This window comes from Theropithecus gelada, chromosome 6, assembly GCF_003255815.1.
Source record: "Theropithecus gelada isolate Dixy chromosome 6, Tgel_1.0, whole genome shotgun sequence".
Lineage (NCBI taxonomy): Eukaryota > Metazoa > Chordata > Mammalia > Primates > Cercopithecidae > Theropithecus > Theropithecus gelada.
Window position 1 is genome coordinate 90,360,021 of NC_037673.1, and position 14,826 is coordinate 90,374,846.

The 14,826-nt window shown below is 37.4% G+C and overlaps 1 protein-coding gene across 5 annotated transcripts in view; it reads right to left on the reverse strand.

Annotated features, from left to right (window-relative positions):
- The window catches only part of MCTP1 (multiple C2 and transmembrane domain containing 1), a 594,727-nt gene that overhangs the window by 182,833 nt on the left and 397,068 nt on the right, over positions 1 to 14,826 (reverse strand). For all 5 annotated transcript variants that reach the window (XM_025387620.1, XM_025387618.1, XM_025387616.1 and 2 more), the window contains one exon: positions 4,993 to 5,179. In XM_025387620.1, coding sequence (XP_025243405.1) covers positions 4,993 to 5,179 — 187 coding nt within the window. The remainder of the gene's footprint in view (positions 1 to 4,992; positions 5,180 to 14,826) is intronic.

Sequence of the window (14,826 nt, forward strand, 5' to 3'; positions counted from 1 at the left end):
AATGGAAACTTTGATGCTGCATAAGGGGTTCAAGGTGTCATTTGTGTTTCTTCAGTATAAATTACCCTTCCACCATCATGAATCTACACCACACACACACACACACACACACACACACACACCCCAATGTGGATAATTGTTACTATATAACTAGATTTTCTGAAAGAATAAAAAAAAAAACACATTTACTCCCATAAATAATTATCAATAAATGGTGAACAATAAATTATGGAATAGATATGTCTGTTTCCTTTTTTCAATCTCCTCTAGCAAGCAAACCACTCCAAGAAATATTTTCATCTGTAGATATAATGGTTTGGAGATTAGTGGGGTTTTAAAAATTTTTTTATTTTTATTTTTTTAGAGACAGGGTCTAACTCAGGTTGGAGTGCAGTAGCGTGATAATAGCTCACTGTAACTTCCAAATTCTGGGCTCAAGTATTCCTTCCACTTCAGCCTCCTGAGTGGCTGGAACTACTAGCATATTTGCTTATTTTTGGTGCAACCATACTTGGTTAATTTGTTTTTAAAAACATTTTAAATTCTATAGAAAAAGTCTTGCTATGTTACCCAGGATAGTCTCCGATTCCTGGCCTCAAGTGATCCTCCAGCCTTGACTCCCAAAGTGTTGGGATTACAGGCATGAACCACCACTCTCAGGCTAATTATCAATATTAAATCTCACGTTGTTGGATATGTAACACTCTTCAGTCTTTAGGGGTAAGAAGGTCAACATTAAGTTAATTATTTTTTTCTACTATTTTCCTCTTGGTGAGTTTTGGAAATTGCATGGGCTAGATGAGGATTAAATTACCTAAAGACTATTTTCTAGTATTTATTTCAAAAGACTACTGTAGTTCTACATAAGTGAAAGACAGATACAATCTTCTACAGTCAATCAAAGTGATGACTAAAAATAAATTAAAAAATAAATTGATGACTAAAAATAAAAAATTTTCTTAAATTTATAGTTTTATTTGCTATTTTAGTATGTACAGAAGTATGGAAACTTCAATAGAAAAAATGGATCCAAATGATAAAATCTATTTCACTTCATAAATTAATAACGGTGGTGTTTTATAAGTGTAGCACTTGAAGGAATTAAAAGAGGGAAACCAATACAATAATTCAGAAGTCTAATTAATGGGCACAAATACTTTGAGAGTAAAATGAACCAACAGAATGCTAATGTGCATTTGTTTATTTATACTTCGTAGCATTTTTCTTACAACGCGATCAGCACTTCTACTCAGTAAATCAAAGGTACTTCTTTTTCATAATCTATAAAATGTTTTATAATTAGAGAACATAACATACTTTTGCATAATAAAGTTAGCTATTAAAATGTTACTAGAGTAAAAAGCACTCCCATCACCATATTAATAATGTGAGAATACTGACAAGCAAAAGCTTACTGTGATAGGAACTTTATCAGTCCCGTATGACCAGTCATTGTTTACACTGAAACTATGACCTTGGTATACTGAGAGGAGGAAATGTGGATATATGAGTAATCTCACAGCCTAACTTTTTATAAGAGTGTTTAGATGAGGATTAACTTAATCTTTTATTGTTTTTAAACAGTTATTTATCACCAAAAATCTATTTAAAATACCCAGGTGACAAGGTTCAGTAAAAATGCACTTCTCTCTCCATTTAAATTCCTGTAACTGAAGGGTTTCACCGTGGGGGCATTAGACAGCAGGGTATAATTCAGAGGTTTGTAGGCATGTTGTGTTCCTACAGTAACAGCAAGTTTGGAAAGTTTCTTGTCTCAGAGCTTACACAATGTTGTAAATCAGATAAGTCTCTGACCCTAATGATGGGGAACAGTTTTATCAAAAAAAAAGGTTTCTATACTTTAATTTTCAGAGGCAATTTAAATCAAGTTCTATTTTGACTAAAACAAATATAATCAGTCCTTATGTCTGAGAATCATTTCACATTGGTAGCCTCATTCCATAGACATATTGTCTTCAGGTGCTTTGGCTCTGATCCTCTGCTTCCCATTTGGAGTAGTAATTATTGTTTGAAGGTTTCATTTCCCCAAGTCAGCTGACACTCCATAATATATTGCAAATTTCAACGGTTAAGGCCAGTGACACATCGATTATAATAAGAAGTAATAAATAAATACATTGGTTTAAAAATGTAACTTCATCAAGAGGTATTCCTGCCTTGCTATTTATGGTTATTTTAGAAGACCTAAAAACCCGGATGGCTTCTGAAGCCAGAAATTTCCATAGCAGAGGAATCTATGATTTGCTGTGAATCCTTTCAGCCCTCAATAGATGGGAAAAGATTGAAATGCTCTGGAGAGGAGTCCTCTTTATTTTTTTAATGAAAGGCTGTATAATATATTTTCTCTATGACTGCAGCAGCTGTCAGGGAGAGCATCTCAGTTCAGCTCTATTACGGGAGAGGCAATACCCCATCCTATGGCATCGAGATGCTCTGAGGGGCCAGAGCTGATTGACAGCTTGTCACCGTGACGTCTTATTCCATCTCTGTTATGGAGAAAATTAATGTCACACCACCAGCCTTATGACTCGCTGTCATCTTAGAACCGCTCACCTTTTATCAATGCTCTAAATAACATTTCAAGCCCATCGTCTCACGGTGGACAATCCGGTCAAGGGACATTAAATCAGATGACTGTGAAATGTCATAATAAAAATGGAATGCTAACAACTTCTTCTCTAAACTAGCTCCTCTGGTTTTTAAACTGTGACAAGGGGGAGCAAGGGTTCAGCATACCCGTTCTGAAAAGGTCATACAATTGCTCTTGGTCTACTACCCATTACTACCCGCCCCCTATTGACCTTCCCTCATTTCCTCCCCCTAAAAGAGGAAAGAAAAAAAAAAATGGAATTAGCCATCTTCTCAGAATGTGGTGATCAAAAAATGGCTCACAGAGTGATGTTTGTTTACTTTGTGGGGCTTCAATCCTCAGCAATGAACAGCTAAACAGCAGCAATGGAGGGCTTTGTGTAGGGCTGCTTCATATCAGAGTGGTGGCAATTAATCTGCTCCCCTGACAGTGACCAGTGTCAAGCTCCTAAGTTTGACCTCAACTTTTAAAAATACACATGTTCTTGCAGGAAAATATAGAAATAATTCTCCAAACAACCTCCATTATATGTTTCTCCAAAACGAATGATATTTCAGATGTGATATGCCATTCATTCATTCATTTCATGATCCTTGTAATAAAAAGGAAACACACTGAAGCCTAATCCATAGGTCTTTGTCCTTTCATGGCTATGAGTAAATATAACAGATGTGCTATGTTGCACATAGTGGCTTAGTAGCAGGTATGTCTCTAGAGGGAGGTATAGGCCTCTGCCTGAAATTCAAGGCTGAAAAAAAAGTATGTTTAAACATGGTTCGTTTTTTAATATATTGAGCAGAATACAATGTGAGAATTAAGTCAAACGTCTGCATAATATTTTACATTTTATTGAAAAAAGACATGGAAACAAATACTCAAATTCTGAATGGAAATGGGCAGTTGCCATTCAGTCATCCAGTAAAAAGAAAAAAAATTAATAATAGGTGGATTACTTCTAATTACCTAGGCAGCAATATCCTTTAATATATGGGATAATATCAAAATATTAATCCATCAACTATAGTATTATAATGCCTAGAAGAATTTTTATATTAATATACTGATTAACTCCATTAAAATTGTTGTAATTCATGAGGCTCACTTCTGGTAACAGAAGAATATGTTTTGGTGGATACCACAATGTAAAATAATCTTCATAATTGCAATTATATATTAGAAGATGTCACACAATATCTTAGGCTCTTAGGTAGTTTAAAAATATATACTATTTAGCCTTGCTAAGTCACCTCTATTAAACTGTTTATGATAACACCATTGGTGGATGAGTTGTACAAGCATTAGCAGACAGCTGATTCAGTGGAGATAGCCAGAATAAATTTGCTGAAGCGCACATCCTGCTAATCTGTTTGAAGAATATTGTAGAGCATTAGTACCAGCACTTCATGTTATCTGCACAGCCTGATAAGGTACATCTTTATTAAATTCAGTTATTGAAAGGATGTCAGTCAGCAAATAGGAATATTTTAAAGTCCAAAAAAAAAGTGGTTCTTTGTTAGTCGGAGCTTGGTTTCATGGCTGAGTGTCTAGAGGAGCCTTCTAAACACCTGGCGGCACTGTACAATACAAGCTTTGTCATTTTAAGTGGAAAAGCTTTTTTCCCAGCTTCATGGGTACTAAGGCATTTACTTTTTCAAACCTCCATTGAGAGAGAATGGTGGAGTAAGAGCTCCCCTCTCTGTTGATTCAAGAAAACTACATGATGGGAAATGTCCAGTGGGAGGATGCTGGGAAATAGTAAGATTTGGTTGTGAATATTTCAGTTTGGTAAAATTTGAGTAGGGTAGTCATTTTAGTGATTCACTATTCCATACTATCGTTCCACATTCGATCAAAAAGAAGGAGCCTTCCTTTAATTCGATTTCACATTCACTTAAAAAAAATAAAGGAATGAAGTGAGGCTTTCCTGAGCAGCTGAAAATAAAAATCACTCCTGTGAATACTCTTTAGTTACCAAGGTACTAATTACCGTAAGTACCATTAACTCCATCTCAAACTTGGAAAGACAAAGAAATTTTAATTGCAGCTACAAAGAATCAATAAATTAATTTTAAAGTCATGTTATGTAAACCTGGCCTTCCTTTATGGGCAGCATCCCTGCATGATAAAATCATTGAGTAAAATCTCAGAATCCAGAATTTGCTCTGGAAGAGATTCTAGAGAAGATCAAGTCTCTAGACATGGGTGGGTAATGCAAGTGCTTCTGCAAAGGTCTGGGTGGCATTTATTTTCACTCTGCTTTTTACTTGTGCCAATTCTTCCATCAGACAGCTTCTCAGAAGTACTTCTGTCCCTCCTGGTAAATTGTTTACAACCTCTTCTAGTCACATGTGACTCTAGAAGGAGGAGGGTTACATACGTACATATCTCTTTAATATCTCCTCTCGTTCCTTCTGGTCCTCCAGGGAGTTGACGGAGAGGTCAGAGATGCTGACTGTGGCTGATGCTGTCAGAGTGACCAGCAGCACCAGGTGTCCCTCACCCTCTTCCAGCTGCAACTCCAGCTTGTGCGTCTGTTCCCTACTGAGGGCTGACAGGTCGACCTGGCACCTAGAGACAAATGTTTTGAATCAGCAAGTGGCCTTTTTTGTTTTTTGGGGTTTTTTTTTTTTTTTTTTTTTTTTTTTGCCATATCAAACAGCTGTTCAGAGCTCTATGAAAAATAAATCAATAGAAATATTATTTGGACCACTGGAAGAAAACACCTTTCAAGTCAGCTGACTTTCTTAACAAAATTCAGACCCTGATTATCATAGGGTCTGTAATTGTTTATTTCCTGTAAGATACAAAAACTATGCTAATCTGAAATTCTACTATTACTCACTGTCATGGTATTCATAAAGTGGTAAGGACTTTCTATCTCTAGGTGGCCTAAGGAATTAGGTCACTGGGGCTTTGCTTATAGAAAAATGATGTGAGCTATCTAGAGAGACCAACTACCAAAATTCTGAATGTTTGTGTTACTTTTAAAAAAAGGATGTTTCCCCCTCATTCATAAATGTTATTAAGCGGTGAATAGAATATGTACCATTGTGATGCCATACGTTTTACTTTTTAAAATCATGCCAATATATTCACAGTACACTGTATAAATCTAAATAAAAACACATAAATCTCCTTAAAACATAATAGCTCGAGTGTTATGCACCTGAGTTGTGCTAAGAGGGACTTTCTAATGTGGCAGTGCATGTTCTGTATGCCACTCTCTCAGAGCTAATACCTTGAAAACGCTTTTCATAAAAATGTCAATTGATTTTGAAGAGAAAGGTAATGTGGTGACCACAAGGCTAATAAACTGAGAAACGTGGCAGGCACGAGTAAAAGGCATTTAAAACAGGAAATAGCCAATTATAAGAATAAATGTGGTAACCTACCATAAACTGGGTGGTCAGAGACAGATTAAACTCTTGCTGTTTCTTATTCCTCACTCTATTTGGTATTTATGGTTCTGCTTTTAAACTAAACTCCTATGGACAGTGCTTCAAAGCTTATAGTTGAGTTCAAACATCTCTTTAGCAAGAGTGATCGCAGATATTGAACCGAAGTCCAATATTTCAATAGGCCTTTTATTTTTGCCTATTGGTTAATAGGAGGGATGTCTGGGACTAGATACAAATGGGAGGAAGAGGAATATTGATGTAAGAAAGGAAAACAATAAGCAATGCCCTGGTCAGTGGCAGAAAGTCCGTGTGTACTAAATGCTAACTATTGAGAAATTGAGAGATTAGAGTCTGTACAAGTCTGGAAACATCTTCCTGAAGTTGGAATATATGTCAAATAACTGCACTGTTTCTGCTATCACAATACCCATTCCAAGGTACTCTTGTGCTGTCTCCTCAAACTCTGAAGGGTGAAAAAACATATCACATCCCTTATCTCATATTTTAATTTTAATTGGAATTAAGTTCTTATCAATAACACCTGGAACAAATTGAGGTTAAAAATTTTTACAGTGGAAAACAACCATTCAAACACATTCTCTAAAAAAAAAAAAAAAAAAGGTATTACCTTTAGAGATCTTTCCAGCACCTGACACACTGCTGGGCCCACAGTTTGTAACTCTGACTTGGATAGAGAGTATAATACTAGAGAATTGACGAGAGACTATAATTCAGGCAATATTTTTGGTTGGATACAGTTGGAACCAAAAAAAGTCTTTCGCTTACTTTGTTGTTTCTTTTTTTTCCACTCACTTTGATCATGCATTTCCCGGTCCCTTCCTTTTTTATATGAAGCTGCGGCACTCTTAAAACACTAAAACACATTGATGTCTTCTGAAGGATTTTCTTCTATGCCCACCACCACTTTGTACTGATCATATAGATGTTGGTTTCTCTTAATTTATATTAGTCATTGCATTTAATGCTTTAAGGGTGGGGAAGCTGCTCTCAAGATTATATAAGTTAGGCTTTGCAAACTGGCAGTTTTCAGATGGAATCTGATCCATAGATTTGTTGTTTTGCTTGTGCTAAAAAAGTTTTGAATATAAATATTTTTAAATACAAGGTAAATGTCCTCTGAATTAGTTACTGTTCCCCATACTGGCCTATTTCACTTAATTATTCTACCTTGCTCCAGTAGGCAGAAGGATTCGTGATTCTTGCCGTCTCCTTAATTTACCATTGAGAAAACTGAGGGCCAGGGAGGGTACGTGAAGGAGGTGAGACATATGGTTAGTTATTAGCGGAGTCCACTTGAACCTAGGACTCTGGAATCCAAGATCTAGGCTTTTCTCCACCACTCTAAGTAATCATGCATCCCAGGAAGAAGCACTGTTAGCAGTGCTTCTCAAACTGGGTAATATCTGGGCTTTTTAATTTTTATTTTAATTTTTTCGAGACCAGGTCTTACTCTGTTGCCTAGGTTGGAGTGCAGTGGTGCGATCATGATCATGGCCCACTGCAGCATTGACCTCCCGAGCTCGGGTGATTCTTCCCACCTCAGCCTCCAGGTGGCTGGGACTACAGGTACGTGCCACCAGGCCTGGCTGATTTTTTTTTTTTTTGTATGTTTTGTAGAGATGGAGTTTTGTCATGTTGCCCAGGCTGCTCTTGAACTCCTGGGCTCAAGCAATCCACCCGGTTCAGCATTCTAAAGTGCTGAACGAGCCACCACACCCAGCCCTAGACTTTTTGAGACAGAGTCTTATACTGTCGCCCAGGCTGGAGTGCAGTGGCATGATCTCAATTCACTGTAACCTCTGTCTCCTGGGTTCAAGTGATTCTCGTGTCTCAGCCTCCCAAATAACTGGGATTACAGGTGCCCACCGCCACGCTTACCTGACTTTTTTTTTTTTTTTTTTTTTTAATGTATTTTTAGTAGAGCTAGGGTTTCACCATGTTGACCAGGTTAGTGTCAAATTCCTGACCTCAAATGATCCACCCACCTTGGCCTCCCAAAGTGCTGGGATTACAGGCATGAGCCACCACACCCAGCTGACTTTTTTCCCTCAAACTTTTATTTTAGGTTTTGGTGGGCACATGTACAGGTTTGTAATATAGGTAAACTCTCCTGTCACAGGGTCTTGTTGTATAGATTATTTTGTCACCCAGGTACTAAGCCTAGTACTCAATAGTTACTTTTTCTGATCTTCTCCCTCCTCCCAAACTCTGCCCTCAAGGAGACCCCAGTGTCTGTTGTTCCCCTCTTTGTGCCTGGACTTATTTTTAACAGAAAGAATTATCTCAGTTTCCAAGTATGAAAATATGTTATTTTTATGCTTTAAAAATATATATAAACCAGAGAAGAAGGCTATAAGTTATTGTTCTTATATGATGATTAAGAAAAATTATAAATTGAATTTTGAAACTATGAAACTAATAAATTTAAATTAACAATATAAATTTATAGGGAATATTATGCTTTTCTGTAACAACTAAAATTTTAGTATTGGGTGTACTCATAGAAATAGTTTATCTCAGGTCCTGTGCTATATTCAGTGTTTCAGAATTTTGACTTTAATAATTCCAATGTAGAGAATGTCCGTTTTCATAAATATATCAGACAAGAGAGTATTTAATGACTTTAAGGTTCTTTGTGCTAGTTAAGGTTATTCGGATCTCTTATTTATCTAAATATTCTACTCGAGAGTAAGATGCCATTTTAAATGAAGTATCAGCTAGAACTAAGCAAAGTTTTCTTGTTAGCTTGAGGATAAACTTAAAGCTTCACTGATGGGTATCAAATCAAATTGTTGCTGGAATTGGGTGGGGAAAAAGCATTTGCTACTCTCACATAACTTTTGAACAAATATGTTCAAGGATGGAACTCTTACAACATAGTCTAGTGCAATGTGAACACAGTACTAATTGCTATGGGGTAGATTCTTCTGTATTTGGCTCACTGGTACTGTTATGTCCTGAACAAAGGGAGGTTTCACTACTGTTTGAATATAGAAGTAATAAGTGGCCATCCAGATGGTTCAGGATAGGCATACAGTAATGGTTTTATAATGTTATCAAGATAAAAACGCAAAATCTAAAAAGCATCAAAACAAATTTATGAACTCCAAACATAAGTTCACAGATACATACACAGAGAAAAGATCTCGGGTTTGGGAGTCAGATTCCCTTGGTTCTAGACCTCAGTCTTACATTAATTAGTCATGTGACCTCTTTCAAGATAACTTATCCTCTTGAATTTCAGTTTTCTCATGTGCAGATGAACTTTAAATTCTCAAACCCTCAAATTCCACAATTTGTTGTAGCTCTATGTTTACATTTGCTGCATCTTCCTTTCTTTGCAATTCCACAAATCAAAAAGCTAAGAAAACAAAATTATCTTATAGGCAGTGAAATATTATTCCTCAGATGTATTGCTAAAAAAACTTCTGAATGTTGGTGTAAGAAGGCATCTCATCTCATCTCATCTCATCTAATTTCAGACTGTATTGCAAAGAGCAGTAGGGTGTGTGCCTCAGAGGCCACTATGGGTGGCAGTGTGGGTAAAAGGGGTGTAGACTATCCTCTTTGGTTCACAGAGCAGCTCCCCTGACATCTGTTTTTTATTGAGGGTTGGTATCTGTGGTTTGAAAACTTACCTGACACAGCTTATATAGCTCCCTAGGCTCTCCAGGAGCCATGGTCTCCTGACTCCTCAGCTGTTCGCTTTGCCTCAGCTGCTTCTATGGCTGTGCCTCCCAAAGGGCTGCTCTTCATCCCAAACCCATGCTTGGGTGCTCATGGGTCTCCCACCTAGGGCTGGCTGATCTTTCACTATCCCAAAAGAGCTAGGCACTCCCCTTTTCTGCCAAGGTGCATTCAGGCCTAGCTGCCATATACTTTGAGTTTCTGACTTCCAAAGTCACTTCTGCACTTCTAAAGCCACTTCTGCACTTCTGCACTTCTGCACTGTGAAGATTGTATCTGGCTCCCAGATCAACTGCCAAGGAAGCTGCATGAAACAATGCAGAAGTTATCTCCTTGTAGGGTGAACTGTGATCAGTGTAATAGGAGATGGGAAGACAATGTCCCACTCCTCTTCCCTTTCACAAACTGTGCCAAAACGTAATTCTCCACATGGCCTGTGCACATGTGGCCATATGGATGCACCTGCTAAGCAGCCAGCTATATCTCTGAAATACCAGAAACAGTGACCAACCCATGAACATACTTCCTTTCATTGCTAGTTTCATTGCTTTCATTCCCTAGTTCTTTCTTTCTCACTCTCACTGTCTGGGATGGTACCTCCTAATAAAGTACCAGCACTCAATCACTGCCTCATGCTCCATTTTTCTCGAGAAACTAGCCCAAGGCAAAAACCATTGCTACAGTCCAACCCTCTCCGTATGGATGTCTACAACACAAACTTGACCATGTCCCTCCCTGGCTTTGTACTATTTACAATATATCTTTAGCCAGACAACAGTACCCTCCATGAATTACCATCAGCTTATGTGTCACTTGCTAATGCATTCTCTCTTACAACTTATCATTCCAGAAGCCTTATAATCCTCCCAACATCCATATTAGAATGCACCTGTTTCTTTATGTTTGGACAAGGCATGCCCTCAGCCTGAGATGATGTATCTCATCTTTGCATGTCTAATTTTTACCAATTCTCATTGAAATAACTTGGAGCTGTCTTTCTCAGTACCCTGAAATGCCTCGAGGGCAGGAACAATGTCTTATTCTCAGCATATGGCACAGCAACTGGAATACAGCTGGTGCACTGTAAGTATTAAAGTACTATGGACAAGGAAATGGAGGCTCAGAGAGGCCAATAATTTACCCTTGGTGACAATTCTTGACAGTGGCAGAGCCAGTGCTAGTGTGTAACGTGCTCATTCTACCACTTCTATATTGTCTTCCTAGAAAGTGGTTTGACTTCTCCCCAATACTTATTTCACTCACTCATTAATTAATTCATTCATTAACTATTCATTAAGTGTTTATGTCTTAGGTCCGCTTAGATTTGGAGATTCAGCCCCTTCTAAACCTTCAGGTTTCTCAGATCGTTACTTCAGAATGAACATAGATTCTGTGTTACTTTGAAGAAAGTTATTTGACTTCAGAGTCCATGGCTGGGGGTTCAGAAAACTGAAATTTTAATAAATCGCAATTATTCATTAGTATTGTGATATTAAGCAAGTCACTTAAACTCTTCATACTTCAGCTTTCCTCATTTATTGAACGGAAATTTAAAAAAAAACATGCCTTCTCTTTGCAAAGAATTGTAAGAACACAGGAATCATGGATGAAAAAGTATTTTGAAAAGTTGAAAGTGCTATGTAAATGTGTTATCTAGTTATACTATCACATTTGCCTTAGTTTGATATTTGAAAATTCAAGTGATCTGCATCAAATTCAACTCATCAATTAATGAATCAACAGAATAACCAGAACAGACTCGAATCTAAAAGAGATTTTTGTATTAGTCTGTTCTCATGCTGCTAATAAAAACATACCCAACACTGGGTAATTTATAAAGGAAACAGGTTTAATTGACTCACAGTTCCACATGGCTGGGGAGGCCTCACAATCATGGTGGAAGGTGAATGAGGAGCAAAGTTATGTCTTATATGTTGGCAGGCAAGAAGGCATGTTCAGGGGAACTCCCCTTTATAAAACCATCAGATCTCATGAGACTAATTCACTATAACAAGGACAGCATGGCAAAGACCCACCCCCATGATTCAATTACCTTCCACCGGGTCCCTCCCACAACAATGGGAATTATGGGAGCCACAATTCAAGATGAGATTTGGGTGGAGACACACAGCCAAACCATATCAATTTTAGAGCTACTTTCCCTCATTCTACAAATGCTTCCTCGTAGTCCCTGCCTCATGTTCTTTCTTTCTCACTCTCACTGTCAGGGATGGTACCTCAGAGAGAGGAAAAAATAAGACTTAGAAAAATTAAGTGATAGCAAGAACTTGAACTATGTTTCCTGACTTCCATATCAGAGCTTGAAGTTCTCTGCATTAAAAAAAAAAAAAAAAAAAAAAAGATATACATTTGAACTATTTAAGCACGTGAAAGGAACAGTCATCATCTTTATATGGTGATGTTATCCTCTAAAACTTCAAGGAGAAAAATCTCAGCGTTCTGATCACCGTTTTTCTCCCCTGCCTTTCCATCTGCTGTCTCTGAACCAGTGAGCCACAACATTCCTTCCCAGATGAAACAGTCTTGTGATTAGCACCCTGGGTGTGTTCGTCTGAGTCCCCTGGGGTATAGAAAGTACATGTTAGAACCATTTGCAATTATTTTTTACCTTAAAAATAAGACAGAAATCAAGCCTCATCAATATCTAATACTCACATGAATACAGGTGGCTCATACATCAGCTAAGTCACACAGGCCTCAAGTATTTTGAGGGAGGCATAGGAGCTGCATGGCTAACACGAAGGGGTCGACGGTGGCACCCTTCGGGGCTCACTCGCCTTTCCTGAATTGCAGTTCATACATGACCTATTAAGTGGATTTAGAGATTATATAATCTAATTTTAACTAAACTAATCCTCACAAAATGGACAATTGGCTTTAAAAGATCCCACCAAAGGAACTGTGGATAGAAGATAACGCTAATTGAGCAAGCACAAGTGAACAGCAATGATAAACAAGAATCTGCCGAGCCGACACTTCTACTCCACTTGAGCTCTATGTCAGCCCCGTTATGGCTCACAAAGCAATGGTGCTAGAATCAGATCCGGCAAGGGATCTGCCAAAACAATCCAAAATTATCAAGAGGAAATTTCCATCAGCTCTCTTCAACAATGAACGTGTAAGTATATATTACGCCTTAAAGTACTAACTAAAGAGATTTTGAAGCCATCATGGCTAGCAAAACATTTAAACATAAAACACTCAGAATGGGAAGACATTCCTCTATGAAGGGGGGCTTTTAAAAAGCACAAGTTTACTTAATTTTTATCAAATTGAATAATACATGTATGAAGCTTTTTGAGATTTCTTAATATATGACAACTACTTTACATTCGCATAATATAACACCTTATAAATTAATATAATACATGACTCTTTGAAATGTTTGCATTAAAAAGATTCCATATGTAGCTGCTGAAGTGTTTTCAAGTTCCATGACTCTCCAAAGGTTTTTACTCTCTCTCTGACATTACAAAACGCTACATGCTGTTATTGCCTTTCTGTTGTTAGAAGTTGTCACTGTTCAACTGTCTCTGGGGAGATTGCTTTACCTGGGTATACTTCTGCAAACTTCTATAATTCCCTATTCACTGACGTGAAGGTAAACTACACAGTGTACCTACAGCAGTGTATGGAAACTGTCTTTGAGAACTTTGCCAATTATTTTAAAAATATTACAATGAGTACAGCCTTTCTGAGAAAATCTTCAGATGAACAAACAGTAACTCACAGAAGAAAAGGGATTAAAATCCTAATATATTTTGTTTAAGCTGAGTTTATGAAAAACCAATACAAAAATCAATGACAAACTCCATTCTTTATTTAAATATTGCCTGTGTCCCTAATGAACTATTTCACTCAATCATTAGTTTAAAAAAAATAGTAAAATACAATGATTTTATTTTTTTAAAAAATCCTCTCTTCCTTTTAGAATTTTCTGGCTAGCTGTCCTTGTGCTTTCAGATTAATAATGCAGTAGGATTTCTCCTGCTCTTATTTATGTAGAAAGTAAAAGAAGCATTATAGTTTTGGTGTCACAAATAAAAAACATTCCAAATCAGAATCTATGGAGTGTCAAATGCTCAAATGCATTGACTTTCAACCTTAAGAAAACATTAGTTTGGTTTTTATCCAAAGTCAAAGGCTATTTTCCTCATTTGCCACACTGAACTTGAACGCACATTCGTGTGCATCTAAACAGCTCACTTTCTCTTCTCCTCAGCAGTAGAGAGAGCCATAGATTTATTTTTATGGCTGTAGATTTTGAAAGCATTTGTTCTTCCCCCAGAACTTACCAGTTCAGAATACTTTTTTCTTATCATATACCATTAATAAGAATTTTGTTAAACTTAAGCCCTTGACTCAAGTTTACATTGGTAGCATTTGGTTGTCATGGGTAGCACCAAATGCCCAGGCCCTTAGAACAATGCAACAAAGTCAGTAGCAATTCACCAACCTAAAATATATGTACCCCAAATCAACACCACTTTAAAGATAAACAAGCATTTTGCACACTAATAAATAATGCTGTAAATCTTTCTATATTGGATTGCAAATAACTCCAACTGAATAAAATTGCATGACACAGGATTTACTTATTCTGCACGTTCATAAAAACAACTTGTTCTCTGACAGCACTCATTCTTGGCAATTTACCGCAGCTGTCAGCAGTCAATTTGTTCAGATTACTGCTCTGCATAAAAGTGTAACAATCATGGGGATTTATTAGCTGATTATCGTAAAGGGGGCAGTCCGTCTTGCCTGCCAAAATGCAGGTGATCAGAAAGTTAAATAATTACATGCAGATTAACATTATTTCACCTTCACTTGAAAACTGTAGTTCAGTGACAGGTAAAATTTGTCGTTCAAACTTGCAATATGGTGTGCATCACCTAAGTTGGTTTACCGAGTACTTGGCATTTTACTGAGCACCCCATGGCTCTGGGACAACAAGCTGAATACAAGAGTGTGGTGAAATAAGCATGGGCTTTAGAGTAAGGAAACTCTGGATTTGAGCCTCAGATCAATCACCCCACTGGCTGAGCAACCTCTTCACTGCCCTCAGCCTCACTATTTGCATCTGCAAAA